The sequence below is a fragment of the Ovis aries genome, chromosome 3 (genome assembly GCF_016772045.2).
Source record: "Ovis aries strain OAR_USU_Benz2616 breed Rambouillet chromosome 3, ARS-UI_Ramb_v3.0, whole genome shotgun sequence".
NCBI lineage: Eukaryota > Metazoa > Chordata > Mammalia > Artiodactyla > Bovidae > Ovis > Ovis aries.
Genome location: NC_056056.1, coordinates 180,624,617 through 180,651,781, shown reverse-complemented (window position 1 = coordinate 180,651,781; position 27,165 = coordinate 180,624,617). Strand labels below are relative to the sequence as shown.

The 27,165-nt window shown below is 48.5% G+C and overlaps 1 protein-coding gene across 1 annotated transcript in view; it reads left to right on the top strand.

The window, feature by feature from the left end:
- The window catches only part of CACNG2 (calcium voltage-gated channel auxiliary subunit gamma 2), a 121,239-nt gene that overhangs the window by 84,326 nt on the left and 9,748 nt on the right, over window positions 1-27,165 (top strand). The window contains exon 2 of the mRNA XM_004006722.6: window positions 15,212-15,295. Within this exon, the coding sequence (XP_004006771.1) occupies window positions 15,212-15,295 (84 nt within the window). The remainder of the gene's footprint in view (window positions 1-15,211; window positions 15,296-27,165) is intronic.

Here is a 27,165-nt window from a genome sequence, read left to right as displayed (position 1 = left end):
AGTGAAGGAGAAAATAGAAGCTTAGAGAAGGGGAAGTGACTAACCCAAGGAGGTACAACTAATGAACTTTAGAGCAGCAGTTTGTCCAGGGAGTAGGAAGCGTATCTGGAGGGAAAATTGCACCTGGCCCCGTCTCATCCCTAGTGGCTGCCTGTGCTAAACAGCCTGCACCCCTGCACAGGGCTCTGCAATTTACCAAGTGAGTTTATTAGCTCTCAATTTCATCTCATTTCATCTATTCAATCACACCCTCAGGGAAACAGGACTGGCCCATTTCCCCATATTACAGATAAATAAATCTCAACTGACCTCATACACGCGCAGGTCTCTCCATCGTCGCTGTCCCCACCCTGCCTGAGCCACCTCCATCTCTCACCTGGACTAACCCTGTTGCCGTGGTCCAGGCAAGAGGTGCTGGTGGCTTGGACTGGGCTCATGGCTTCCAGGCTTGTCTCTCCAGGCCACGCCCCATGCAGCCACCAGGACTATCACCCTAAATCACGAGTCTGGTGGCATCAACCACCTGCTTAAAAAATCCTTGGTTGCTCTCCACCACTCCTAAGTTTATACTTCTAATGGCTTATTAGGTCCTGAATAATCTAACCACAACTACTATCTCTCAAGACTGGTTACACACACACACATGCTTATATCCAGCCCAACCATCTGTCCTTCAGACAGACCAAAGCTCTTGGCAGCAGGATCCCATCTTCTTTCTTTGGTTAACCTCTGCTCTTCCCCCCAGCACCTCCCTGCCATTTCATTCAACTGACAATTTCGACTTATCCCTCGAGGCTCATCCGAGATGGAGCTTCTTCCAGGAGGCCTTCCTGACAACTCACCACCACTCAGACGAAATGATGCCCCCTCCACCCAGCCTCCAGCATCTTGTCCTCCGCAGTAACAGTATCACTTAGTGGTTCACTAGAACCCCACTGTTGTTCAGTCACTCAGTCGTGTCTGACTCTTTACAACCCCATGGACTGCAGCACACCAGGCTTCCCTGTCCTTCACCATTTCCTAAAGTTTTCTCAAACTCACATCCATTGAGTCAATGATGCTGTCCAATCATCTCATCTTCTGTCGCCCCTTTCTCCTCCTGCTCTCAATCTTTCTCAGCATCAGGGTCTTTTCCAATGAATCAGCTCTTTGCATAAGGTGGCCAAAGTATTGGAGTTTCAACTTCAGCATGAGTCCTTCCAGTGAATATTCAGGGTTGATTTCCTTCAGTATTGACTGGTTGGATCTCCTTGTAGTCCAAGGGACTCTCAAGAGGCTTCTCCAGCACCACAGTTTGAAAGTATCCGCTCTTTGGCCCCACTGCCTGAGGTTAAATCCCAGCTATTTGGCTCACACTGTGAATCCTTCAGTGCATGTCTTCATCTCTTGGTGCCTCTATTTCCACACCTCTAAAGTGGAGAAAATAATAGAGGGTTTTTTGGTTTTTTTTTTTTAGGATTGAATGTACAGTGTTTAACCCAGCACCTCGCTCCTGACAGTTTCTCCAAGGGGCCCACCATGACCACCCTGCCCTTGCTGTTGTTTTCACCCGGGGTCAGGTACACTGACTCTCTGTCTCAGTGCCTCCTAGACACTGTTCCGGGGGTTGAGGGAGTCCTGCTACACTGACCCCCTCTCTACCACGGTGCTCAGCTCGATCACTATAGTTAATGGGCATCCAGTAGAAATGAGGACTGGCTGAAGTACTGAATAAATCCTGAAGTCAATGACTTGCCCAGGATCACATGGCTGAGACACAGCAGAAAGACGGCGCAGGCACCCGCTCTCTCACTGAGCAGCCCAGCCATCTTTCCACTGCGCTGCCAGGCTCTCAAGATGAATGTAGAGCTGTTGGCACACGACAGTATTTATTCATTGCCCGCCCACTCCTGGGGTTGACAGAGCCATTTGATCAGTCCTGTTCCAGAGGGTCTAAGCCTATCAGCTTGCCGTCCTCCCTAGGCCTGCCTCCACCTGGAAGCAATCCTGATGCGGAAAGTAATCACTACTCTCCCCAACTAGCCCCGGAGCTTCTTGAGAGCAGGGACTGGGTGATCCATCTGCACCCCCAGCATGGGCCCCAGACAGTAGCACCTGACACTTTTTGAGAACATACTGTGTGCCAGGCACTGTGCTAAACCCTCTCAATGTAGGGCTTTATGCAATTCTCACAGCCCCAGTGAGATAGATCTACTGTCTCTCATGTTACAGATGAAAGACTGAGGTCAGAGGGGTTTTGTGGCACAACTGGGCTATGAACCCAGGTTGCCCACCTCCAGACTCTGAGACTAACCACTGATCCTCCCTGCCTCTCTAGCAGCAGGAGCTGAACTAAGAATTGTTTTTGAGGACAGTTTCATGGCTTTTGACAACACTCAAACCTACAGGCCTGCTTTATGGGGTACAATTTAGGTTGACTCCTTACCTCTGTGGAGGCTCCTTAACCTCACTGCACAAGGCTCTCAATCACATGGTGTTACTTGAGGGCATGAGGTTTTCCTGTCCCTGGGAGCCTGCTCTAGCATCAACACTGTGGAGTGAGGGGGACAGAGATACGAGGTTATGATGAAGGGGCCTTGAAGTTCAGAACCTCAATCCTCCCAAGGTCTCATTCTTGGTCATGTCCACATAAGCCACCAGCCAGTAAGAGTACCCCTGCCTGTGACACACAGAGCTCCCAGTGCAGGGCCCTGACCACCACCTTGGAGGCCTGCCCACAGTCTCCAAGCACTGACTATCCTGTTCACTTATCTCCACCAGGATCCATTTACTCTTCCTGTGTGAGGTCAAACCCACCCTCTTGTGCCTCCTTCCTGGCTCCCTTGTCTAAGGCTGACTTGCACCCCAGTTCTCAGCAATGCCCCTGCCCATGTTTTCCCTTAGGCATGGCCGCAGCTGGCACTGAACTAGAGCAAAGTTTATCCTGAATAAGGGGTTGTGAAGAAGACTGAGACAATTTCTAATTCATCCTTTTGCTCAATTATTCTGTAGATACTTAGTGAGAACCTGCTCTACACAAGGACTAAGTGTTCTTTCAGTTCAGTCACTCAGTCGTGTTCAACTCTTTGTGACCCCATGAACTGCAGCATGCCAGGCTTCCCTGTCCATCACCAACTCCCAGAGCCTGTTCAAACTCACGTCCATCGAGTCGGTGATACCATCCAACCGTCTGATCCTCTGTCATCCCCATCTCATCCTCTGTCATCCCCTTCTCCTTTTGCCTTCAATCTTTCCCAGCATCAGGTTCTTTAAAAAGTATCTAATATTAAACACATATAAAAGACTATTTTAACATGCATGATTACACAGATTACAATTAGTTTTGGCAACAAGGGTTGTTTTTTCAGCTAAAAAAGGTAGCTTATTTCTCTCTCCTTGCCCGACTCTGGAGGTATGACATCTGGGAGATAAGACTCTCCATTGATGGCATGGCCCAGATGTGTTTGATTCTTCCATCATGCATCTTTCCATCCTCAAGGTTGTGTCATGGTCCAAGATGGCAACTGGAGCTCTCTATTCCATGTGCCCAGAGGAAAGGGCTGAGAAGGGCGCATGCCATCCCTTGAAGGATGTCACTCCCTCCACTTCCACTTCCATCTCCATTGGTCAGAGCTTGGGCACATGGTCACCTCTAGCTTCAAGAGCCACTGGGAACTAAAGTCTATATTCTGGGAAGCTACCTGTCCAAGAAAAACATGGGAAGATGGAGAAGACAGGACATTAGGAAACAGCCAGTAGTCTCTGCCATAGTGAGGTACAGAGAACAGCAATAGAATGCAGGCCTGTGAACTGACCACCAGCTTAAGAAATGGAGCATCCCAGCACACTGAAGCTGACCTGTCCCCTCCCTTACCTCTTCTTCCTCGTGTCTGATCAACACCCTCTTGAATTCTGTGTTTATCACTGCTAGCTTGACTTCACAGTTTCACCACAACCATGCATGTCCTTTTTCTTTCCTTTTTTATTATTTATTTATTTATGGCCGTGCTGGGTCTTCATTGCTGCACTCAGGCTTTCTCCACTTGCAGGGAGTGCGGCTACTCTTCTCTGTGGTGCTCAGGCTTCTTGCTGTGGCGGCTACTCTCGCTGTGGAGCACAGGCTCTAGGCACGCGGGCTTCAGCAGCTGCAGTTCAGGGGCTCTAGAACGCTGGCTCTATACCTGTGATGCCTGGATTTAGTTGCCATGCGGCACGTGGGATTTCCTGGAGCAGGGATTGAACCCATGTTCTTAAAAATCTGTTGTCCAGTTGTACATGTTTAACTTTGTGTAAATGGAATCATGCCATATGTATTTATCCATGGCTTGATATCTGTGTTCAGTGTTTTTAAAATTTTTGTTGAAATATAGTTGACTTACAAATGTTGTGCTCATTTCAGATATACAGCAAAGTGATTCAGCTGTATATTTATATGTATGTATTTTTTACATTCTCTTCCATTATAGGTTATTATAGGATATTGCATATAGTTCCTTATCTACATAGTAGGTCCTTGTTGGTAATCCACTTTCTATACAGTATGTGTATATTTTAATCCCAAACTCCTGACTTATCCCTGCCCCCCTTCCCCTTTGGTAACCATAAGTTTGGGTTCTATGCCTGTGAGTCTGTTTGTGTGTGTGTGCTGTACAGTATTATGTGTGTGGAATTCACCAGTGTTGACAAGTATAGCTGCAATCTACTCCCATTCATTGCTGAGTCATATCTCATTATATTAATATGCTCCAAGTTATTATCATTCTTCTGATGAGAAAAATGTGAGTTGTTCCCAGGGTTGTGTTGTTTCAAGCACTGCTGTTAGGAACATTCTCACATACACCTCCTCATGTATACAGGCAAGGGTTTCCCAAGGCAAATTTCTAAGGGATATTGCTGGGGTTTGGGATATACACATATTTTGAGACTGTCAAATAGGCTTTCTAAATATTTATTTATTTGGCTATGCCAAGTCTTAGTTGCAGCACGTGGGATGGATCTTCAATTTTCATTGTTTCAGTTGGGATCTAGGTCCCCGACCAGGGACCAAACCCAGGCACCCTGCATTAGGAAGCATGGAGTCTTAGCCACTGGACCACCAGGGAAGTCCCTCAAATAGGCTTTTAATAAGAGAGCTACAGAAGATCCTGGTGCTCCAGGGATTCTAAGAGTTGGCATAACGTTCATCTGTTCGGGAGAATGGAAATGTATAGAATGCTCTCCGCCCACATAGACACACACAGATTCATTTGTTTATTTGTCCATTTGTTCAATAAACACTTGTTGTGTAGCTATTATCATTAATTGTAAGACACACCATCAATGTAATAATGATTTTTCGGGGGAAGAGAGACACACAGCAGTAAATGAACCCATCAATTGTAAGACACATCCCAATTTCACTGAAATGTGCATGGACGTTAGAATCAAGGAAATTCTTCCCTTGAGGAACTTACAGATTTGAAGCCATTTTTCCCCTGAACAATGATACCAGAGCGCAAAATATGATTAAAGCAGATACAAAGTATTCAAAATCAACCCAAAATATAGTCCACCAGGGACCCTGAATCACAACACTGCCTTTGAGCTTGCAAGAAATACCAAGTCTCAAGGTCCGCTCCAGACCCACTGAGTCAGCAACTGGTTTAACATGATCCCCTAGTGACTCCTATGCCCATTAAAACCTAGTCGCACTTCAGAAAAAGAGTCTTTCCAACTATGGGCAATCAAGAAAGTCTTCTTGAAAGAGATGTCATTTGAGGAAGAGAGAGAAGGAAGGATTACATCGGTTGAGTGTTGCTCTGAGTTAGGAACTGTACAAGGCGCTTTCTCATTGTGTCCTTAGAATCATCCCCACAGGGCAGGAATTTCCTTTTTACAAAGAAGGAAATAGGCACAGAGAGGTCACATGACTTGCTCAGGGCGGCACAGCTGATAGCTAGCAGAGCTGGGCTTTGAGGCTGGGACTCTCTGAGTCTGGAGTCCAGTCTCTTCCCCATATCACACTGAAAGAACTAAAGAAGCAGCTGACAAGAATCAGGGCAGGACAGTCTCTGGTGGCTCAGATGGTAAAGAATCCGCCTGCAACGCAAGAGACCCAGGTTCCATTCCTGGGTCAGGAAAAGCCCCTGGAGAAGGGAAAGGCAACCCACTTCAGTATTCTTGCCTGGAGAATCCCATGGACAGGGGAGCCTGGCAGGTTGCAGTCCCTGGGGTCGCAAAGAGTCGAACAGGACTGAGCAACTAACACTTTCACCTTTTCTTCCTCCCAGAGATGTGTGCAAAAGTGCTCAGTGCTGCACCCAGGGCTTCCGGAAGGTGAGCTCTCAGGGCACACCTGGGGACGGACTCAGGAAAGCAGGCAGACAGGGCAGTCTTCTTACTCCACTCTAGCCCCACCCAACGCCTGCACAAGACCTAGCTCGCAGCAGCCGTTGGAAACAATTCAGTGAATGAATGAATGGGGAGAGAGTTTTGTTTCAAACCTTCTAGAAGCCGCCAGTGCCAGCACCGCTTGAGGGCTGAGGTTCCCAGAGAGGCTGGCCTCGCCCACCCGCCCCAGGGTCTCGTTAATCCCTGCCATCAGGGAGGGCCCTGCCAGCACAGCAAAAAGCCAGGAGCAGAAAAGGTTTAAAACACAGCGCCGGCAGCTCCCACCAAACCCTTCATTTCCTTCACTTAAAAAATTACTTCGCCGACTTCCTACCCGTGCTGTCAGCCGGCTCCCTCCGCGAGGCCTCCAGGTTCTGAGCTACTCTTTCAGCCTCTCCTGAATATGTGGAAAAATAAAACAGTGCTTGTTCAACCCTTAATGACCAGGTTTATGAAGAGGTTATTGTATCTCAAAGAAATGAGACAGCAGTTGGTGTTGTGAGATATTAATGTGATTTTTACAAAGCTGATAAAACCTCCTTTTAAACTACTTAATACCTGCAAGCTGAAATTCTCAGACTGAAGCAGGGAATTCCTGGAGGCAGAGCTGTGGCAACCAGAGACTCAGCCCTTGGCCTTCCCTCCAAGGCTTGGCTTGAGGTCTCTGGGCTCTGGGGTTGGCGCAACATCGCTGGCCCTTCTAGAGTGGGGATTCAGTAGAGATTTCACAGTTGTTGGTCCCTTGGCAGAAAAATCCTATATAGTTCATGGTGGGAGTGTGTGTGTGCTAAGTTGCTTCAGTCGTGTCCTACTCTTTGCGACCCCATGGACTGTAGCCCACCTGGTTTCTCTGTCCATGGGATTCGCCAGGCAAGAAGACTGGAGTGGGTTGCCCTACTGTCCTCCAAGGGATCCTCCCAAGCCAAGGATTGAACTCGTCTCTTATGTCTCCTGAACTGGCAAGAGGGTTCTTTACCACTAGGGCCTCCTGGGAAGCCTTCATGGAGGAAGAATCTCTCCCATCTCCTCATCCTCCAGGAGCTCAAAGCCAGGGCTTGTGGGGGGAGTGGGGGCTGAGATGCCCCCTCCTCACTTCAGCCTGGACCACAAGCCCAGCAGAATCAGATCCCTGCTTATTCCCCGGCCATCTCCTGCCCTCACCCTCACCCATCCAACCTTCTTGTTGGGATCAGTCTTTCTGTAAATCTCCACTCCCATGAAGATGTCATGTCTTCGCACTAGGCGACCCCTCATATGAGACTGCCTGCATCCGGGGGTTTGCCGGTGAATGTTTACCAGCTGGCTCTCTGTGCAGGGATACAGGACCTTGATCTGTAGTGTTTGCCAATGTCTGTGGTGTGAACACTTGCACCGTGGCTGATTTCAAGCTCCTCGTGTGAGTTATGAAGAGACCCTAACAATCAGCTCCCAAGATGTAAGCCAGCCCCAGCACAGCACTGCCTCTGGGTTTCCCTCTTACTCCCAACTCTGCCCTGGAGGACCTGCCCTGGAGGACTGGCCTGGTGCCCTGGGACACTCTTCCCCCTCCTGTGTGCCCAGTACTTCCCTGACCTTGCTCTTCCCTGACTTGCCTCTTCCTAGAATCCCTTCTCACCCTCCACTGCTTCCTCACATGCCCCAACACACACACACACACACACACACACACCCCTACCTACCTGCTTCACCTGACTGACTCCTCCACCTTCTGAGTCAGAAAGCCTGTGTCAACACTCACGCATGCACACACCTGAATCTATACCCTGCTATGTCAGAACACACATCCTGCTACCCCACAGCACCTCCTCCCTGTCTCCCATAGATGGCAAGCTCTGTGGGGACAGAAAGTCGATTTTTTTCCTCTGTGTCCTCAGCAGATCACACAGAACATGGCATACAGTCTGTGCAACACACACTTTAGCTGAACAACTGTGTTCCCATAGGGCTTTGTGTTCTTACTGTTGTTTAGTCACTAAGTCGTGTCCAACTCTTTTGTGACTCCAGAGACTGTGGCCCACCAGGCTCCTTTGTCAATGGCATTTTCCAGGCAAGAATACTTGGGTTGTCATTTCCTCCTCCAGGGTATCTTCCCCACTCAGGGATCAAACTCACGTCTTCTGCCTTGGCAGATGGGTTCTTTACCACTGAGGCACCGAGGAAGCCCATAAGGCCTTGTTGCTATTGTTTAATCACTCAGTCATGTCTGACTCTTTGTGACCCCATGGACTCCAGCACACCAGGATTCCCTGTGCTTCACTGTCTCCTAGAGCTTGCCCAAACTCGTGTCCATTGAACCAGTGTTGCCATCCAACCATCTCATCCTCTGTCATCCCCTTCTCTTCCTGCCCTCAATCTTTCCCAGCATCAGGGTCTTTTCCAATGAGTCTGCTCTTCCCATCAGGTGGCCAAAGTATTGGAGCTTCAGCATCAGTTCTTCCAATGAATATTCAGGGTTAATTTCCTTCCAGATTGACTGATTTGCTCTACTTGCTGTCCAAGGGACTCTCAAAAGTCTTTTCCAACTCCACAGTTCTAAAGCATCAATTCTTTGGTGCTCAGCTTTCATTATGATCCAACTCTCACATCCGTACATGACTTCTGGAAAAACCATAGCTTTGACTAGAGGGACCTTTGTCGGCAAAGTGATGTCTCTGCTTTTTAATATGCTATCTAGGTTTGTCATAGCTTTTCTTCCAAGGAGCAAGCGTCTTTTAATTTCATGGTTGCAGTCACCATCTGCAGTCATTTTGGAGCCCAAGAAAATAAAGTCTCTCACTGTTTCCATTGTTTCCCCATCTATTTGTCATGAAGTGATGGGACCTGATGCCTTACATCTCTCTAATATAGGATGTGAGATATTACATTCTAGTAAATTCTGTGCTATCTATTTCCCCCCAAAACTATGCATCCCTGAAAGGCAAGGATCAGGTCAGGTTTCCCTCCACCACCCCAGAGCCAGGCACTTAGTCATCCCTTAATCTCTACCCTGGGGAGAGAAGAAAGACGAACAGAGATGGTGAGAGACACCAGATATTTGAGCCCTTGGATCTATCTGTGACTGAAGCTGAATCAATCCCTGGACTCGATGGCCACCAACCAGAAAGAAATACAGCAAAACTCAAGACTGGCATCCGGAAAACAAGATGATACCCCTCTTCACTGTTAGTAGTAATGTCTGCAGACATAGATGTTCTACCAAACTTAAATTCTACCAATAGCAATGCGGTACCACCAGGGTACTGCTTCATGAGCCTAAGCACCGCCTTAGTCAGTCAGACTGAGTCCTAAGCCACAGAGCCCCCAGTACTCCTGGAGACCTCTTATGCTCCAACCAATGCTCACAGCCTCTTCATCACCATCAGCCTCAGAGACCACTGGAATCAATCCCACTACAGCCTGGGTCCCAGTTTACCTCAATCATTCCTCACCACTGATCTTCTGTCTCTCAGTTCAGCTTAGTTCAGTCACTCAGTCATGTCTGACTCTTTGTAATCCCATGGACTGTAGCACGCCAGGCCTCCCTGTCCATCACCAACTCCTGGAGCTTGCTCAAACTCATGTCCATTGAGTCAGTGATGCCATCCAACCATCTCATCCTCTGTAATCCCCCTCTCTTCCTGCCTTCAGTCTTTCCCAGCATCAGGGTCTCTTCCAGTGAGTTAGTTCTTCAAATCAGATGACCAAAGTATTGGAGCTTCAGCTTCAGCATCAGTCCTTCCAATGAATATTCAGGACTGATTTCCTTTAGGATGGACTGGTTGGATCTCCTTGCAGTCCAAGGGACTCTCAAGAGTCTTCTCCAACACCAAGTTCAAAAGCATCAATTCTTCAGAGCTCAGCTTTCTTTACAGTCTAACTCTCACATCCATACATGACTACTGGAAAAACCATAGCTTTGACTAGATGGAACTTTGTTGGTAAAGTAATGTCTCTGCTTTTTAATATCCTGTCTAGGTTGCTCATAGCTTTTCTTCCAAGGAGCAAGTGTCTTTCAATTTCATGGCTGCAATCACCACCTACAGTCGTTTTGGAGCCCAAGAAAATAAAGTCTGTCACTGTTTCCATTGTTTCCCCATCTGTTTGCCATGAAGTGATGGGACCAGATGCCATGATCTTAGTTTTCTGTCCCTCAGAGGTGAGTGGAGAAGGCAATGGCACCCCACTCCAGTACTCTTGCCTGGAAAATCCCATGGACAGAGGAGCCTAGTAGGCTGCAGTCCATGGGTCGCAAAGAGTTGGACACGACTGAGCGACTTCACTTTCACTTTTCACTTTCACGCGTTGGAGAGGAAATGGCAACCCATTCCAGTGTTCTTGCCTGGAAAATCTCAGGGACGGGGGAGCCTGGTGGGCTGCCATCTATGGGGTCGCACAGAGTTGGACACGACTGAAGCGACTTACCAGCAGCAGCAGCAGCAGCAGCAGCAGCAGCAGAAGTTAGTAGAAAACTCTCTGTCACTGACACAGATTGACTCTTACTCTAACAGAGAAGGGCGGGAAGCATCTGGTGTGGTTCCCTGTGTCAAATCTCCATCCAGACAGGGCCATCATTTAGCTTGTAAAAGACTCATCATCAAAAGATCACACCAATAATTTCTAAAAACCAACCATTGATTTGGGGCCTATTAGAATAATTGGATGAATCATTTGCACGTCAGTGTTTAACTTGGTAAGCAGTTTTATAATATGTATTTGATGTATATAGGAATAAAAGTGAACATTTAGTTTTGTCTTTATATAGAAGTTATTTGGTTTTATCTTGTATATTATAGGCTAGTATTACATTATCTTGTATATTATAGTTGGTGAAAAAGTAATTGCAGTTTTAGACTGTGAATTTTAAATCATTTTAACTAGGCTCAAGCACATCTTTATTAATCAAAATAGGAACCATTAAAATCAGCACATTTTTGCCCATGAGAAATAAGTTTGTTTATTCCTATAGCGTAAAAATCCATGCCTCAGGATTCGACCAACTCCTGGAAAGTAGTTTCTGCCTCCTGCTGGTTGTGGAAGCATTTTCACTTCAAAAAGCTGAGATGCTTGAAGAAGTGGTAGTCAGTTTGTGAGAGGTCAGCTGAACACCACGGTGCACCACCATTCACGTGAGGCCAGCCTTGCACTTGTGTCCCAGGCCTCCTCCCCCTCACAGTGCTCCTATGTTGTGCCACCCCTCCCCGCTATCCAGCATTCCCTCCCTGCTAGAACATGCCCGCTGGCGTCACTCATGCCTTGAGACCTGCCCTGACCACAGGGCAGCCAGAGTAGTGGCAGATCCCACACTAGCACAGCACGGGAGGGCACACAGACGTTGAGGGAGGGACAACAAAGGAGACGGTGGGGGCACAGGAGGCTAGACTGGCATGTGCAAAGGCCCCAGAGAAGGAGTGAGCGTGGCGGGAAGGACAGCTGAGACTGCACGGGCGCTGAGACGGAGGTTAGGCCAGGCAGCGGTCAGCCCCATTTAAGATGTTGAAATTTTCCCTAAGAACATGAAGAAGCTGTTGAGCACTTCAAACTGAAGGTGGCTTGAACAGATCTGCATTGTCAAAGTTTCGCTATGATTATTCTGTAAAGATGGATAAGAGTGGGCACAAAATGGCCAGTGGGGAGGCTACCGCAGTCATCTAGAAAAGCAAGGAGGGTGGCCTGGCAGTGGGCATCGCTCTTGTTGGGGAAAAAAATCTATGGGTTTGAAAGATTCTGAGAGCCGATACAGACAGGATGTTGTGATGGATGGAGCCTGCAGGGAAGAGGCAGCAATACTGGTAACGATGGCTGGGCTCAGGCTTGCATGAGGCAGCAGCAGAGAGGCCTTGGCTGACCTAGTTGTTGCCTCCAAAAGACCAGGCTTGAGGGACAGATCATGAGTTCCGGTTTGGACCTGCTGAGTGTACAACGCTTTTAAAACATCCACCAAGAGACATCAAATAGGCAGTTGGATCCCCAGGTCCAAGCCACAGGAGAGGTCTGGGCTGCTGATTCTTTGACACAGCCTCTCTACAAGCATCTCTGGAGCCCTTCTCCTGTGCGGGGCACTGTGCTGGGACCCAATGGTCCAAAGATGATGGAGGCAGGGGCTGGGGCCAGGCTGCGTGGGGAGCAGCTGCACTGGAGGTCCACAAGCCTGAAAGGTGGGACCTGCCTTTAGAAGAGACGTGGAGGCACCACCTGTGGTTGGGGGTTGAGCACAGTCCCCAATTTGTCAGGAGCCTTGGGGCACTTCAGTACCAAGTCTCAGCACCTCACCTCCTGCACAGATTCCTTATAAAGATGCCAGGCACCAAGTTGGTGCTGACGAAATACTTGTCAGACTGAATTTAGAGAAAAGGAAAGTGCTTTGCAAAGTGGTTTTCAAATACACTGATTTGTAATTTTACCAATAGAGAGGTAAATGTTATCCTCTTAGAAGCAGGAATGAAGACTCTTCCCAGGAAAAAAAGAGTCTGTGGTTGGATAGGGGATAAGTCAGGAGAGGGAGGGGAAACCTTTGGTTAATGCATCAGATGCTGCGAACAGGGTGGGCACGTGTTCAGGACCACAGAGGAGGGGGAGACAGCAAGGTATGGGGTGGGGAGGGTGCCGAGCAAAACAAGACATGGTCCAGCACACACAGAAGACACCTGCCCCACTGGGAGCATTCTGAGCCAAACTCTGTCTACCTGGAGTCCCCGTATGCTCTGGGGAATCTCTCTTCTTGCAGAAGTTGGGAAAGGAAGCAAATTTGGCAGAGATACAGTTAAGGGGAGGTGCGGGTTGTAAGGTAAGGATCAACCATCTTCTCTGTTATATGTAGTACAGAACTACCTATGTGTGCATGCTAAGTCGGGTCAGGCATGTCCGACTCTGCAATCCTATGGACTGTAGCCCTCCACGATCCTCTGTTCATGGGATGCTCCAGGCAAGAATGTTGGAGTGGGTTGTCATGCTTTCGTCTCAGGGATCTTCCTGACCCAGGGATCAAACCCATGTCTCCTTTGTCTCCTGCCTTGGCAGGCGGGTTCTTTACCACTAGCGCCACCTAGGATCCTCAGTGTTACCTATACATATCATAATAGCTAGAAACACAATTACCGCCCGCAATGCGGGAGACCTGGGTTCGATCCCTGGGTTGGGAAAACCCCCTGAAGGAGTCATGGCAACCCACTCCAGTGTTCTTGCCTGGAGAATCCCTGTGGACCGAGGAGCCTGATGGGCTGCAGTCCATGTGGTTGCAAAGAGTTGGACAACTGTGCAACTGAACACATCCTGTATATCCAGCTGTATGATATATCCAGCTGTGTATATGTGTAATAATGACTTAATATTCCTAAATAATACCTATCGTACATAATAAAACCTACTTTATGGGCTACAAGGCTCAGGATCTTACAAGAAAATAAATTGTTCGCACATATTAAAGACTGTATTAATTAGGTGGCATTAGCTTCTATCACAGGAAAATCCTGAATGTCGGGGGCTAAATGTAGCAAGGTTTATTTCTCTCTCACTCAATACCCCCAGCACATTTACTAATGTGCCAGGCACTACTCTGAGCACTTTAGACGTGTTAGCTCATGTCATCCCCACAACAATCGACAAAGGAAGAATCACTCCGATCTCTGCTTTCTGATGAGGAAGCTGAGGCATCTCCGTGAAGCTGAACGAAACCCAGGCAAGCCAGCTGCAGAACCTACCATTCACCTTCTGTCGCTGTATCTCCCTGCACAGTTTCGAGTGTCCAGTCATTCAGAGGAAGTCAGGCAACATCCATCGTGCCTGTGCTGGTGCTCGGGACACAACGGTGAATAAAACAGACAAAAGTCTCTGTGGTCATGAAGCAGCCATGCTTGTAAATTCTATTCTCCACATGAGTGTTTATGAAGATCACATTCAGTAGTTCACTCAATCATTTAGGGATCACTGCTGGGGACCTGCTGGACAGTGGGCTAGGGTTCTCATCTGAGCTGGCTCTCACCTTCTCAGCAATCACCAGGGAAAGTTTTAGAACCAAAAGGTCTTTGTTTGAGCCCAGATTCCATCATTTCCTGGCCATGAGCACTTATTCAGTCATGTGAATTGGCACAGAGACAGTTAAGGGAGGGTTGTAGGGTAAGGATCAACCATCTTCTCTGTAATATGTAGTATAGAATTACCTATATACTGTAATAGCTTGAAATACCTAAAATAGTTATATAAGCACACTTGTATCCAGTCTCCCTGAGCCTCAGTTTCTTCATTTATAAAATGGAGAGGCTAGTACTCCTCTCACAGGTTGTGTCATGCTCCACAAGTCTGGCTGGTGACCCAGACCTGGGTGGGGTGTTCAGCCCTAGGAGTATTGCAGAACTTTCATGGGCTCCATATGGTGAATTCCATGCAATTGCAGATGGGAAAAATGCTTCGCAAACTCATCTAAAGAGCTGTGGGAATGTTTGCCAGCCTCGGTCTGGGGTCTGCCCTCTTTGGAAAGCAATCAACTTTCTCGCATGGAAAACACGAGGTGACTCCCAGCCGAGCTGGGGCACAGAGGCAGGCACGCTGGTATTCACCAGTCTCCTCTGTGGCAGTCCCCAGCCCAGATTCAAACTCCACCGCCCGCCAAGCCTCAGCTAATCCTCAGAAGCCTCGATGCAGAGATGGAAGGCCGGGTTTTGAAGTCTTAAGCCTTAGATCCTCTCTGCAGCGCCGCGGGTGTGTGTGTTTTGATTCACTGGGCAGATGTCCAAACAGACAAAGCGATACCTTCCTTGGGGGGGAGGGGGGAGGTGAGGGAGAGGACTGAGCCAGCTTTAGAAGAACAAGAAGTCAGGAAGAGGCCAGTGGGCGCTGAGTCCCTGGAGATTTGGATGTCTCACGAGCACTTTCTTCCCTTGTTTTCCAGGGAACTTCAAAGGTCTCTGCAAGCAAATCGATCACTTCCCAGAGGATGCAGATTACGAAGCTGACACAGCAGAATATTTCCTCCGTGAGTGGATGCAATTTTTTTTATTTCTCTCCTGGTGATGGGTCCTGCCCTTCCATCCTTTAAGAGCCAAAGGCCAGAACTATCTAGAGGTCTCTGTCACTGCAAAGGGCAGGAAAAAGCTGAGCCTTCTGTCTTCCCCCCTTGCCATGGCCAAACGTTCAGGTGTGCTATTTCCCACTACCCGCAACGCCCTTCCTCCCCTCTTTGTTGGCAAGTTCCTACACATTTTCCAGGTTTCCGGTGAAACAACACCTCCTCCAAGAAGTCCTCTATGCCCCTGAAGGGGTTCCCAGAGCCTAGCATCTTTATCATGCTGTCGCTGCCATGTCTGTTTGAGCAACCAGCTCCCTCACAGTGTTGCCAGTTCAACTAGAACTCGGATAGAACTCTACCTGTCTCACTCATCATTATATTCCCAGCCCAGTGCCCAGCACATAGAAAGTACTCTGTGGATATTTCTTGAACAATCCAATGAGGAGACTCACCAGGCAGTGCCAGACTGGAACTTCTACTGAAACAATGAGATTATTATTTTTTTTTCTTTCTCCACAAATCAAGTCAAAGTTAAATCCTGATGTAATAGCTGTGATCTTAAATCCACCTGAGACATAGTATCAAGAGAAAGCATTTTGAGACCCAAAGAAAATCTCTCAAGAAGCAGCGAAAACTAACAAGGTAAAATGTTCCAGGAGAAAAGGATTTCCAGGAGAGAGGCTGAGGGTCCTTAATGCATGGAACTGCAAAGCCGCCCCAGCAGAAGTAGCTGAAAGCTCTGTACGAAGCTCTCAGAGAGCACTTCTGAAAGCAGTTTGCTCTCCTCCCAGGAGCACCCCTCCCTGCCCCCGCCCCCACCCCCTCTGCTCCCAAGTGCCCTTCCCCAGCCAAAGCCTCCCTCCCATCCTCCACAGCACTGGTTAGTATTGGATCGTTTCTATGAAAAATGTAGGAAGCATTTTATTATATGGATCACCCCTGTCACTTTCAATAATTACTCCTCGCGTCAAACCCAGCTCTCAGGTCAGCCTGAAATCTGGGTTTCATTTCAAAGCCCATGGAACATGAAGCCAGCCAGGCGGCAAGAAAAAGGAAGGGGACATCAGGTCACACATAGGTCTCTTTTTAAAGGAGAAGGGGCAATATCTTACTAGGCTTGTCCTTTCCCCTTATGAATTCCTGCACAACACTGCTCTCAGATGGAATTCCTGAAGGACCGTTTGTTCGTCCTCCGCACTATGAGGTCTGAAAGTGAAAGTGTCAGTTGCTCAGTCTTGTCCGATTTTTTTCGACCCCATCAACCACTCCATCAACCATAGCCCACCAGGCTCCTGTGTCCACGGGATTCTCCAGGCAGGAATACTGGAGTGGGTTGCTATGCCCTCCTCCAGGGGGTCTTCCCAACCCAGGGATTGAATACAGGTCTCTCTCATTGCAGGCAGATTCTTTACCATCTGAGCCACCAGGGAAGCCCTTATTACCAGGTCTAGGGCTCTCAAAGGAGCCTGGCGAGGGCATAGAAACAAATTGAGCACCTTCTGTTTGTCAGAGTCTGCACTGGGTGCTGGAGAGTTCCAGAGGAATGAATGAGGCACCGTCCATGGCTGCAGGCAGAGCACAGCCTAGTAGGAGGACCCTCAGAGAAACAGCAGGACTTGGGAGGCAGGGGCCTGCAGAGAGGCACCTGAGAGAGAAGATGGAAGGGGGAGCCAAGTGGGGGTCTGCGCACAAAGCCACACTGGCTGAGCCCAGTGAGGGGGCGATACTTTATCAGCCAGATGTCCAGTGTTGGGGCAGGACCCTTGTCTCATTCATTGCTCTACCAAGAACAGTTCCTGGAAGATAGAAGGTGCCCAATAAACGCTTTTTGAAAGGAAACACAGGATTCTCCAGCAGCTATTTCTACCTACTCTATAGCTTTATTTCCCGAATTTTAAAGAAAGAATTGTTTGGTGTTTGGTTCACTTTGTTGTCTCTGGACAGAAGACTTGAATGCAAATTAGCAGCGCAGGTTTCTGAGAGTCTGACTTGAGTTGACTTAATCCAAAAATATTTTTTGAGCATCTATAACAAATGGGCAAACCTTTTCCTAAAAGAGATATTCCAGGCTTTGTGGGCCATAAAGTCTCTGTCTCAACTACTCAACCTTGACCTTGTAGCACAAAAGCAAACCCAGAAGCAACTGAGCATGGCTGTGTTTGCTCCAGTGAAACTTAACTTCACTTGCAAAAATAGGCAACAGGCCTCATCTGGCAGTTTGTTGACCTCTGATCTGTAATACGCTAATCTGGGGTTAGACAACAAAAATAATTTTTTAAAGCTGGAAGATGTGAGTTCCCATCATTCTCTGTCAACCTCTAACCTGATTGGCTAGAGAAACTAGAAGACAGAAGACATTCTTCTAGAAAGATTGCCTGCCCTAGTGTGATGGGCAGAGCTGGTGCCCAGGAAGGTGGGAGGAGCCTCTCCTGAAGATGGGCTTTTGGTCCAGGGAGATGGGCGGAGCTGCACTCAGGTGGGTGGGGCCTGAGTCAACTTACCCCACCCCACCCTGTTCTGGTCTATTAAACCTTCAGCTCACCTACCACGTGGGTTGACAGGCCCAAGAACCTAACCTAGATGCCTCAAGCAGGGAAAGAAGGTGATCCGGGGTGCTGAGGAAGCCTGGTGCCTAACCCAGACTGGAGGCCATCATTCCAGAAGTGTTCCCTAGAGAAGGTGGCGCCAATGCAGAGACTTGGACTCTAGAAGCATTCATCCATTCATTCATTCACTCAGGAGATATTCACTATCACTATGCATAAGGCACTGTTGATGGTATGGGGACTCAAGTGTGGACAAAAGAAAGAAAGTCAGCGCCTTCATGAAAGTTACACCCTGATGGAGGAAACAAGCAAAAAGCAAGGAGCCTGTTATGATCAATCATCCAGACAAGAGATGACAGCAGCTTGAATGCAGGTGGTGGCAGTGAAGGAGGTGGGAAGGGGTCAGAGCCTGAAAATATTCCCAAGGGCCTGCATATAGGATCTTCTGAAAGGTTGCATGTGGATTTCCAGGGACAGGAAAGGATAAAGGATGACTCCAAGGTTTGTGCCCATGGAGGGAGCAGGTTGGGATGGGGAAGGATGGATGCTCAGTATCGGCTACAATAAGTAAAAGAGGCCCACAGACCCTCTGGGGAGGTGACATGGAGTCTGAGACTCACAGGGTGGGACCTGGACCGAGACAGGAGTCTCAGAGAGGTCAGAAGGGGGACGATATTTAGCACCATGAGACTTGATGACAGCACCAAGAAAGTGGTGCAGAGAGAGAAGAGGTGCAGGATCTGAGCCCCAGGACCCCAAGGTTCAGAGGCCAGGCGGAGGAGGAGCCCCAGGGAAGGAGCTGAGGACGGGTGGCCAGTGAGGTGGCCTGGGTAACCCCCGCCATCCTTGATCCACCAGTTGGATGGAGGATCTGGAGCAGAGAGGGAGGTGGAGGATGCCAGGAGGGCATGACTGGCCAGGGTCACAGAGCAGAGAAAGTGGGACTCACTTGTTCTCACGCCAGCAGACCAAGCTTCAGGCAAGTTCAGCACCTCTTGAAGGACGGGGCAGAAGGAGAGCACCAAATTAATATCTGACGGGACAAATGAATGAGTGAATGAATGAATGTTCTTACTGCCCAGTCTCCGTGGGGATTCAACAGGGTCCCCAGCTTCTCCACAGCCACAGAGTCCAAGGAGGGACAGCCCTAACTGGTCCCAGTCATCACCCCGAGTCACTGGACTTCTGGGCCCCACGAAGGTGCAGCTAATACAGGCCTTGCCCACCTATCACTAACTTATCCACAAAGTCATGGTAACCAGTCTGTTTTTTCCAAGCAGCTCCATGGGGCTGTCAGCTGGGTCTGCTTTATGGCGCTTCCTTAGCCCTCTCTCTTCTTCTTTTTTAAATATATATATATATATATATATATATATATAATTGAAGTCTAGTTGACTAACAATGTTTCAGGTGCACAACAAAGGGATTCCGTTATACATATATACATATATTAATTTTGGTATTATTTTCCATTATAGGTTATTATAAGATATCAACTATAGTTCCCTGTACTATACAGTAAACCTTTTTTGTTTGCTACATATCTATTTTTTAATTAGAAACCTAGCATTCTATTCATACATAAGTCAAACAAGTAGAATCAAAATGTCATAAATTTTTTAGTTAGGCAAAAATTCATAAGTTTTCTAAAATATATATTATATTATATATATATGTATACAAAAGTTTTTCTACTATGCTTGATAAAGGCTTGAGAGAGAACATCAAAAAAAAGAAGAGACGGAGAAATTGGAAAACACAAACTAAATGAAATGGGAGCACTGAATATGAAATAGAAAAAGTGAAGCACACTGGATAAAAGTAAAGCATCATCATATAGTCCAGGTGTCCTTAAAACAGTGGCCCTCTCTCTTCTTGCCAAAGCTCCTTACCTCAGGCTGGTGAAGAAGAGGTGGTGGTGGCCAGGGCGTGACTTCCGGTACTCTTAGTGTGTGTTGGTGTGTCTGCGTGTGTCTTGTGCCCAGGGGCATGAGCGTGTGCTAGGCGCTGTGTCTTCTGATGCCTGCGTGTCTGTGCATCTGAGCATCTATCAGTCTGAATATAAGTGCCTGTATGTATGTGTGGGTCTGCTTGTGTGCACATGGGTCTCTTCATGGTGTGTGTGAGTGACTGTGTGCGTGTGAGTGTGTGTGTGTGTTGTGTCCAGGAGATGGGAGGTGGCCACATAATGAGTCTGAGGGTGTGAGCTGTGGATGGGAAGCCAGACTAGGGCTTGGGGGCCTCAGCTTCACTCTGAGATGAGACTGCAAGAAGGTTCTGAGCAGAAGGGACTGAGGTCCAGGCTAATGGCACTGCTCCGCTTCTCCTGCGGAACTGACTCCGGGGTCTCAGCAGGAACAGGGAGACCGGCAAGAGATGACAGCCATGACCTAGGCTTGAAATACGTGGGGCTCAGATCAGGGAGGAGGTGAGGGAGGTGGATGAGAAGGGGGACTAGTTCTGGAACCAGCAGGAATTACTGGCATCCTGCATCGAGGTGAAGTGGGGAGGTGAGGGAGAAAAGACTCAGGCGACGTCTAGGTGTCCCGTCTGGGAGCTGGTGGACGGTGCAGCCCTTCTGAGGCCGGGGATGTGGAGGAGGCTGGGTCGCAGGGAGGTGGCCGCTCTGTCAGAGTCTTCTTTCCCACTGGATGCTGACAGCTGAGGACACTGAAGGCAGCAGCTGCAAACAGAGTTTGCTCCCACCCGCGCCCACCCACCCCACCCAGTGCAGGGCCTGTCCTCAGTCAGGCCCAGGAGAGATTTGCTGAATGAATATACAAGGAACCACCCTCGCTAGAGCCGCCTAGCACATTCCTTCTCTTCCCAGAATGAGGCTGGAGGGGCTCCAGCTGAGCCAAAGCCACCCAACCCACCCTCAGAAAAGCCTGCCCTCTCCCCTGTTCCCCCTTCTCCATCTCCCTCTGCCAGTCCCACCAGGCCCTGAGGACCAGGGGGCAGGCGGAGCGGGGGGGGCGGGGGGGGGGAGGGGGCCACGTGGTTGTGGGAGATACCAGGTGTCAAGGCCTGAGCTTGGGACTTGGAATGAAAGGGCCTGAATTTAAGATGAGCTCTGCTCTGTGACCTTGGACCAGATACGCACCTTCTCGGAACCTCAATGTATACCATTCCCAGGTGGGGGTGAGGGGCAATTCTGAGGATACCACGAGACAAAGGTTAGGGTGGTGCTTTGTTTGGGCTCTCTGGCTACCCCAGGGGAGTGCTGAGGGAAGCCCACTGCCTCTCCTTGCCCCCCAGAGCTTCAGAGTTCAGGGAGGCAGCCTTCCATCTCCAGAAATGCTGAAAGCAGACATGTCGCGAGGGCCACCCAGCCCCACGCACCCATTTCACAGATGAGGAAAACACTGAGGCCCAGAGAGGAACAGTGGCCGGCCCCAGCCCAGCACAGTTCCTGGGACGCCACCTGCGCGTGTTCAGTCATTCAGTCATGTCTGACTCTCTGTGACCCCATTGACTATAGCCCGCCAGTCTCCTTTGTCCATGGGATTCTCCACTTTCTTGTCTGTAAAATGAGACTGAAAATCAGAACTCTGTCTACCATAAAGGGTGCCTGCTAAGTGCCTGCCAGACTCCTCTGTCCATGGGATTCTCCAGGCAAGAATACTGGAGTGGGTTGCCATTTCCTCCTCCAGGAGATCTTCCCGACCCAGAGATCGAACCTGGGTCTCCTGCATTGCAGGCAGATTCTTTACCATCTGAACCACCTGGGAAGCCCTGGGACGCCACCTGTCTCCCTGGTTATCCAGGCCAAATGTTCCTGTCTACTGCCCGGGAACTGCAGCTCTTTTCAGCAAAATTGTCATGAGGGACGTCCCCTCCAGAGGTCACCGTGGTGGGGTGACCACATCCTGCAGTCGGGAACATCTAAGTTAGAGCTCCTACTAACTCACATCCAGGCAGCCAGAGCAAATGCCTCATGATCAGCGCCTCCGCCTCATGCCCTCCACCCACCTGGATAGTTTCTGTTCTGTCCTGGTTCGTTTATTAAAGTGCCCAATGCCACCCTCACCACACTGACTCCGTGATCTGTACTTTAATAAACATCAGTCTAGGTAACCCCAGGCCCGTGAGAAACAGCAATAATACTTTCTGCCATGTAAGAACTAACATTTCCTGGGGCTTGTGGGTACCAGACACGGTTCTCATGGCTTCAGACGCGTTGACTCATTGCCCCTTATTGTGGTCCTGGGAGCTGGGTGTGTCCTGCAGCAGAGGAGGCCACTGAGCCTCGTGGGGTGGGGGCAACATGGGATGCACTCAGGCCGTCTCTCCTGAGCCCATCTCCGACCCCAGAGACCACAGAAATTCAGAAAGCCTCCAGCACCTGCACAGGTGGCCTTCCCAGAGGAAGCTTGCTGGGGTCTGAAATTCCTTTCCTATGTCAGTAGATATAGCAAACTTTCATGGAACCCTTGGCCAGAGACACCATACGTTACCCTCATTCATCTCACAACAACCCGACGAAGTAGGCACCGTTGGTGTCTCCATTATACAGATGAGAAAAGTGAGACACAGAGGCCACACCGCCAGTGGGAGCCAGGGGAGGCCAGGGGAGTGCAGGATGGGACCCCAAGCAGCCCACAGCAGGAGCCAACGCCCCTAGCCACCGCTCTGAGCGGCTTTCCCTCCATCCATCCCTCCCCCTGCCTCTTCCCTCCTCTCCTCCTCTCTCCTGTCACTCTTTCTCACACACTCACTCTCTCACGCTCCCTCTCACCTGCATCTACAGCAGCTGATCCCCTTTCACAGTCACTGGCTCCTCATCCAGCACAGTGTGCAGGAGGAGAGGGCGAGAGATGCCCCAGAGCCCAGAAGCTCCGCCCAACCCAGCACATCTTTGTCCTGTTAGAACACATCAAATTCCAAAGGGAATAACAGGCATAAAGAGTTTAACACCATGCCAAGAAAATAAGGAGCCCTAGTTTCCCCTATACCTGATCATGGTAACTATTTTGATGAAAGGCAAGACCAGCACCTAGCCAGCCTGGCTGAGTGGTCCCTGATGGAGGTCTGCAGGGCACAGGACCACCAGGGATGGATGGAACCTTACAAGTCATCTGCTCCCACCTATTCAGAGCCAGACCTGAGACCCAGAGAAGGGAAAGCCCACAATCAGGCCTCAGGACAAGCCAGGCAAAGAGTGGGCACTAGGCAGAGATCTGCCCACCTCCCTCCACCCTACACACCACTCCTCTCCTCCTCTGCCAGACTGTGTGGAAGCAGGGTCCCCGAGTGCAGCCACCTACTTGTCCTTCAGCTGTGCCCACCACAGCAGGACACCATGGGTGCCGGGCCCACAGGGCACTGGATTGGAGATGATCTGTCTACAGAACGCAGCCAAAGAAAGAGTGAGTGAGGGATTTATGGCTGAGCCTACCCGCTCTGAAAGGCTAGATGATATTCCCTTCTGGGTGCTTATGACACTCTTCATTTCCATCACCAGCATAGAAAACAATAATACACTGTTCCTAGTTTACCCAAGGCTCTGTATTTTCAAAAGCTTCCACAGTCTTCTTCCGATTTAATTACTGTCACCCTGTAAGGTGGGGCTTCCCAGGTGGTGCTAGTGGTAAAGAACCCATCTGCCACTGCAGGGGATGCAAGAGAGGAGGGTTCAGTCCCTGGGTCGGGAAGATCCCCTGGAGGAGGAAATGGCAACCCACCCGGTATTCTTGCCTGGAAAATCCCATGGACGGAGCCTGGTGGGCTACAGTCCATAGGGTCACACAGAGGCGGCCATTACTGAAGTGACTTAGCAGGCTCCCTATAGGGTAGACAGAGTTCCAGTTTTCAGTCCCATTTTACAGACAAGGAAGTGGAGGCCTCAGCAACACCAGGAGATTGGCACAAGGTCTTCCCAAACCAGTCACTAAATACTGGGTCTCCCCAAGCCTCTAGGTAAACCCCCTACTCTTCCATGCTCAAGCTCTGCTGCGCTCACCTCTGAGTCTGACTCCCCATTTACAGCTTCAGCCTAAACTGAGCCTCTGTGCCCCAGTCTTACACATCCACCTCCCACTCCATGCTCCCCATGCACTGACTAAATAAGATATTCTCTTCTCTCATGATAAGTTTTAGCATTAATACTAATGCTATTCTTTGGCATTGCCTTTCTTTGGGATTGGAATGAAAACTGACCTTTTCCAGTCCTTGTGGCCACTGCTGAGTTTTCCAAATTTGCTGGCATATTGAGTGCAGCACTTTCACAGCATCATCTTTCAGGATTTGAAATAGCTCAACTGGAATCCCATCACCTCCACTAGCTTTGTTCGTAGTGATGCTTCCTAAGGCCCTCTTGACTTCGCATTCCAGGATGTCTGGATCTAGGTGAGTGATCATACCATCGTCATTATCTGAGTCGTGAAGATCTTTTTTGTACAGTTCTTCTGTGTATTCTTGCCACCTCTTCTTAATATCTTCTGCTTCTGTTAGGTCCATATCATTTCTGTCCTTTATGGAGCCCATCTTTGCATGAAATGTTCCCTTGGTATCTCTAGTTTTCTTGAAGAGATCTCTAGTCTTTCCCATTCTGTTCTTTTCCTCTATTTCTTTGCATTGATAGCTGAGGAAGGCTTTATCTCTTCTTGCTATTCTTTGGAACTCTGCATTCAAATAGATATATCTTTCCTTTTTGCCTTTGCTTTTCGCTTCTCTTCTTTTCACAGCTATTTGTAAGGCCTCCTCAGACAGCCATTTTGCTTTTTTGCATTTCTTTTTCTTGGGGATGGTCTTGATCCTTGTCTCCTGTACAACGTCACGTACCTCCATCCATAGTTCATCAGGCACTCTGTCTATCAGATCTAGTCCCTTAAATCTATTTGTCACTTCCACTATATAGTAATAAGGGATTTGATTTAGGTCATACCTGAATGGTCTAGTGGTTTTCTCCACTTTCTTCAATTTTGGTCTGAATTTGGCAATAAGGAGTTCATGATCCTAGCCACAGTCAGCTCCCAGTCTTGTTTTTGCTGACTGTATAGGGCTTCTCCATCTTTGGCTGCAAAGAATATAATCAATCGGAATTCGATGTCGACCATCTGGTGATGTCCATGTTTAGAGTCTTCTCTTGTGTTGTTGGAAGAGGGTGTTTGCAATGACCAGTGCGTTCTCTTGGCAGAAGTCTATTAGCCTTTGCCCTGCTTCATTCTGTACTCCAAGGCCAAATTTGCCTGTTACTCCAGGTGTTTCTTGATTTCCTACTTTAGCATTCCAGTCCTCTATAATGAAAAGGACATCTTTTGGGGGTGTTAGTTCTAGAAGGTCTTGAAGGTCTTCATAGAACTGTACAACTTCAGTTTCTTCAGCATTACTGGTCAGAGCATAGACTTGGATTACCATGATATTGAATGGTTTGCCTTGGAAATGAACAGAAATCATTCTGTCATTTTTGAGATCACAGCCAAGTACTGTATTTCAGACTCATTTGTTGACTATGATGGCTACTCCATTTCTTCTAAGGGATTCCTGCCCACAGTAATAGATATAACGGTCATCTGAGTTAAATTCACCCATTCCAGTCCATCTTAGTTCACTGATTCCTAGAATGTCGATGTTCACTCTTGCCATTTCCTGTTTGACCACTTCCAATTTGCCTTGATTCATGGACCTAACATTCCAGGTTCTTATGCAATATTGCTCTTTACAGCATCGAACCCTGCTTCCATCATCAGTCCCATTCACAACTGGGTGTTGTTTTTGCTTTGGCTCCATCCCTTCATTCTTTCTGGAGTTATTTCTCCACTGATCTCCAGTAGCATACTGGGCACCTACGGACCTGGGAGTTCATCTTTCAGTGTCCTATATTTTTGCCTTATCATACTGTTCATGGGGTTCTCAAGGCAAGAATACTGAAGTAGTTTGCCATTCCCTTCTTCAGTGGACCACATTCTGTCAGACCTCTCCACCATGACCCAGCCGTCTTAGGTGGCCCCACACGGCATGGCTTAGTTTCTCATTGAGTTAGACAAGGCTGTGGTCTGTGTGATCAGATTGGCTAGTTGTCTGATTGTAGTTTCAGTCTGTCTGCCGTCCGATGACCTCTTACAGTGCCTACCGTCTTACTTGGGTTTCTCTTACCTTGGACGTGGGCTCTCTCTTCATGGCTACTCCAGCAAAGCACAGCCTCTGCTCCTTACCTCTGATGCGGTCAGCTCCTCTCGGCAGCCGCCCCTGACTTCCGACCCAGCGTAGTTCCTCTCAGCCATGCTAGTGTGCCTTTGCAGCCGCCACGCACAATTGCACTCATCTCACACACTAGTAAAGTAATGCTCAAAATTCTCCAAGTCAGGCTTCAGTAATATGTGAACCATGAAATTCCAGATGCTCAAGCTGGTTTTAGAAAAGGCAGAGGAACCAGTGATCAAATTGCCAACATCTGCTGGATCATCGAAAAAGCAAGAGAGTTCCAGAAAAACATCTATTTCTGCTTTATTGACTATGCCAAAGCCTTTGACTGTGTGGATCACAACAGACTGTGGAAAATTCTGAAAGAGATGGGAATACTAGACCACCTGACCTGCCTCTTGAGAAACCTGTAGGCAGGTCAGGAAGCAACAGTTAGAACTGGACATGGAACAATAGACTGGTTCCAAATAGGAAAAGGAGTACGTCAAGGCTGTATATTGTCACCCTGCTTATTTAACTTCTATGCAGAGTACATCATGAGATGTACGCTGGGCTGGAGGAAGCACAAGCTGGAATCAAGATTGCCGGGAGAAATATCAATAACTTAGATATACAGACGATACCACCCTTATGGCAGAAAGTGAAGAAGAATTAAAAAGCCTCTTGATGAAAGTGAAAGATGAGAGTGAAAAAGTTGGCTTAAAGCTCAACATTCAGAAAACAAAGATCATGGCATCTGGTCTCATCACTTCATGGCAAATAGATGGGGAAATAGTAGAAACAGTGGGTGACTATTTTTCTGGGCTCTAAGATTGCTGCAGATGGTGATTGCAGCCATGAAATTAAAAGATGCATACTCCTTGGAAGGAAAGTTATGTCCAATCTAGACAGCGTATTAAAAAGCAGAAACATTACTTTGCCAGCAAAGGTCTGTCCAATCAAGGCTATGGTTTTCCAGTAGTCATGTATGGATGTGAGAGTTGGACTGTGAAGAAGGCTGAGCGCCGAAGAATTGATGCTTTTGAACTGTGGTGCTGGAGAAGACTCTTGAGAGTCCCTTGGACTGCAAGGAGATCCAAGCAGTCCATCCTAAAGGAGATCAGTCCTGGGTGTTCATTGGAAGGACTGATGTTGAAGCTGAAACTC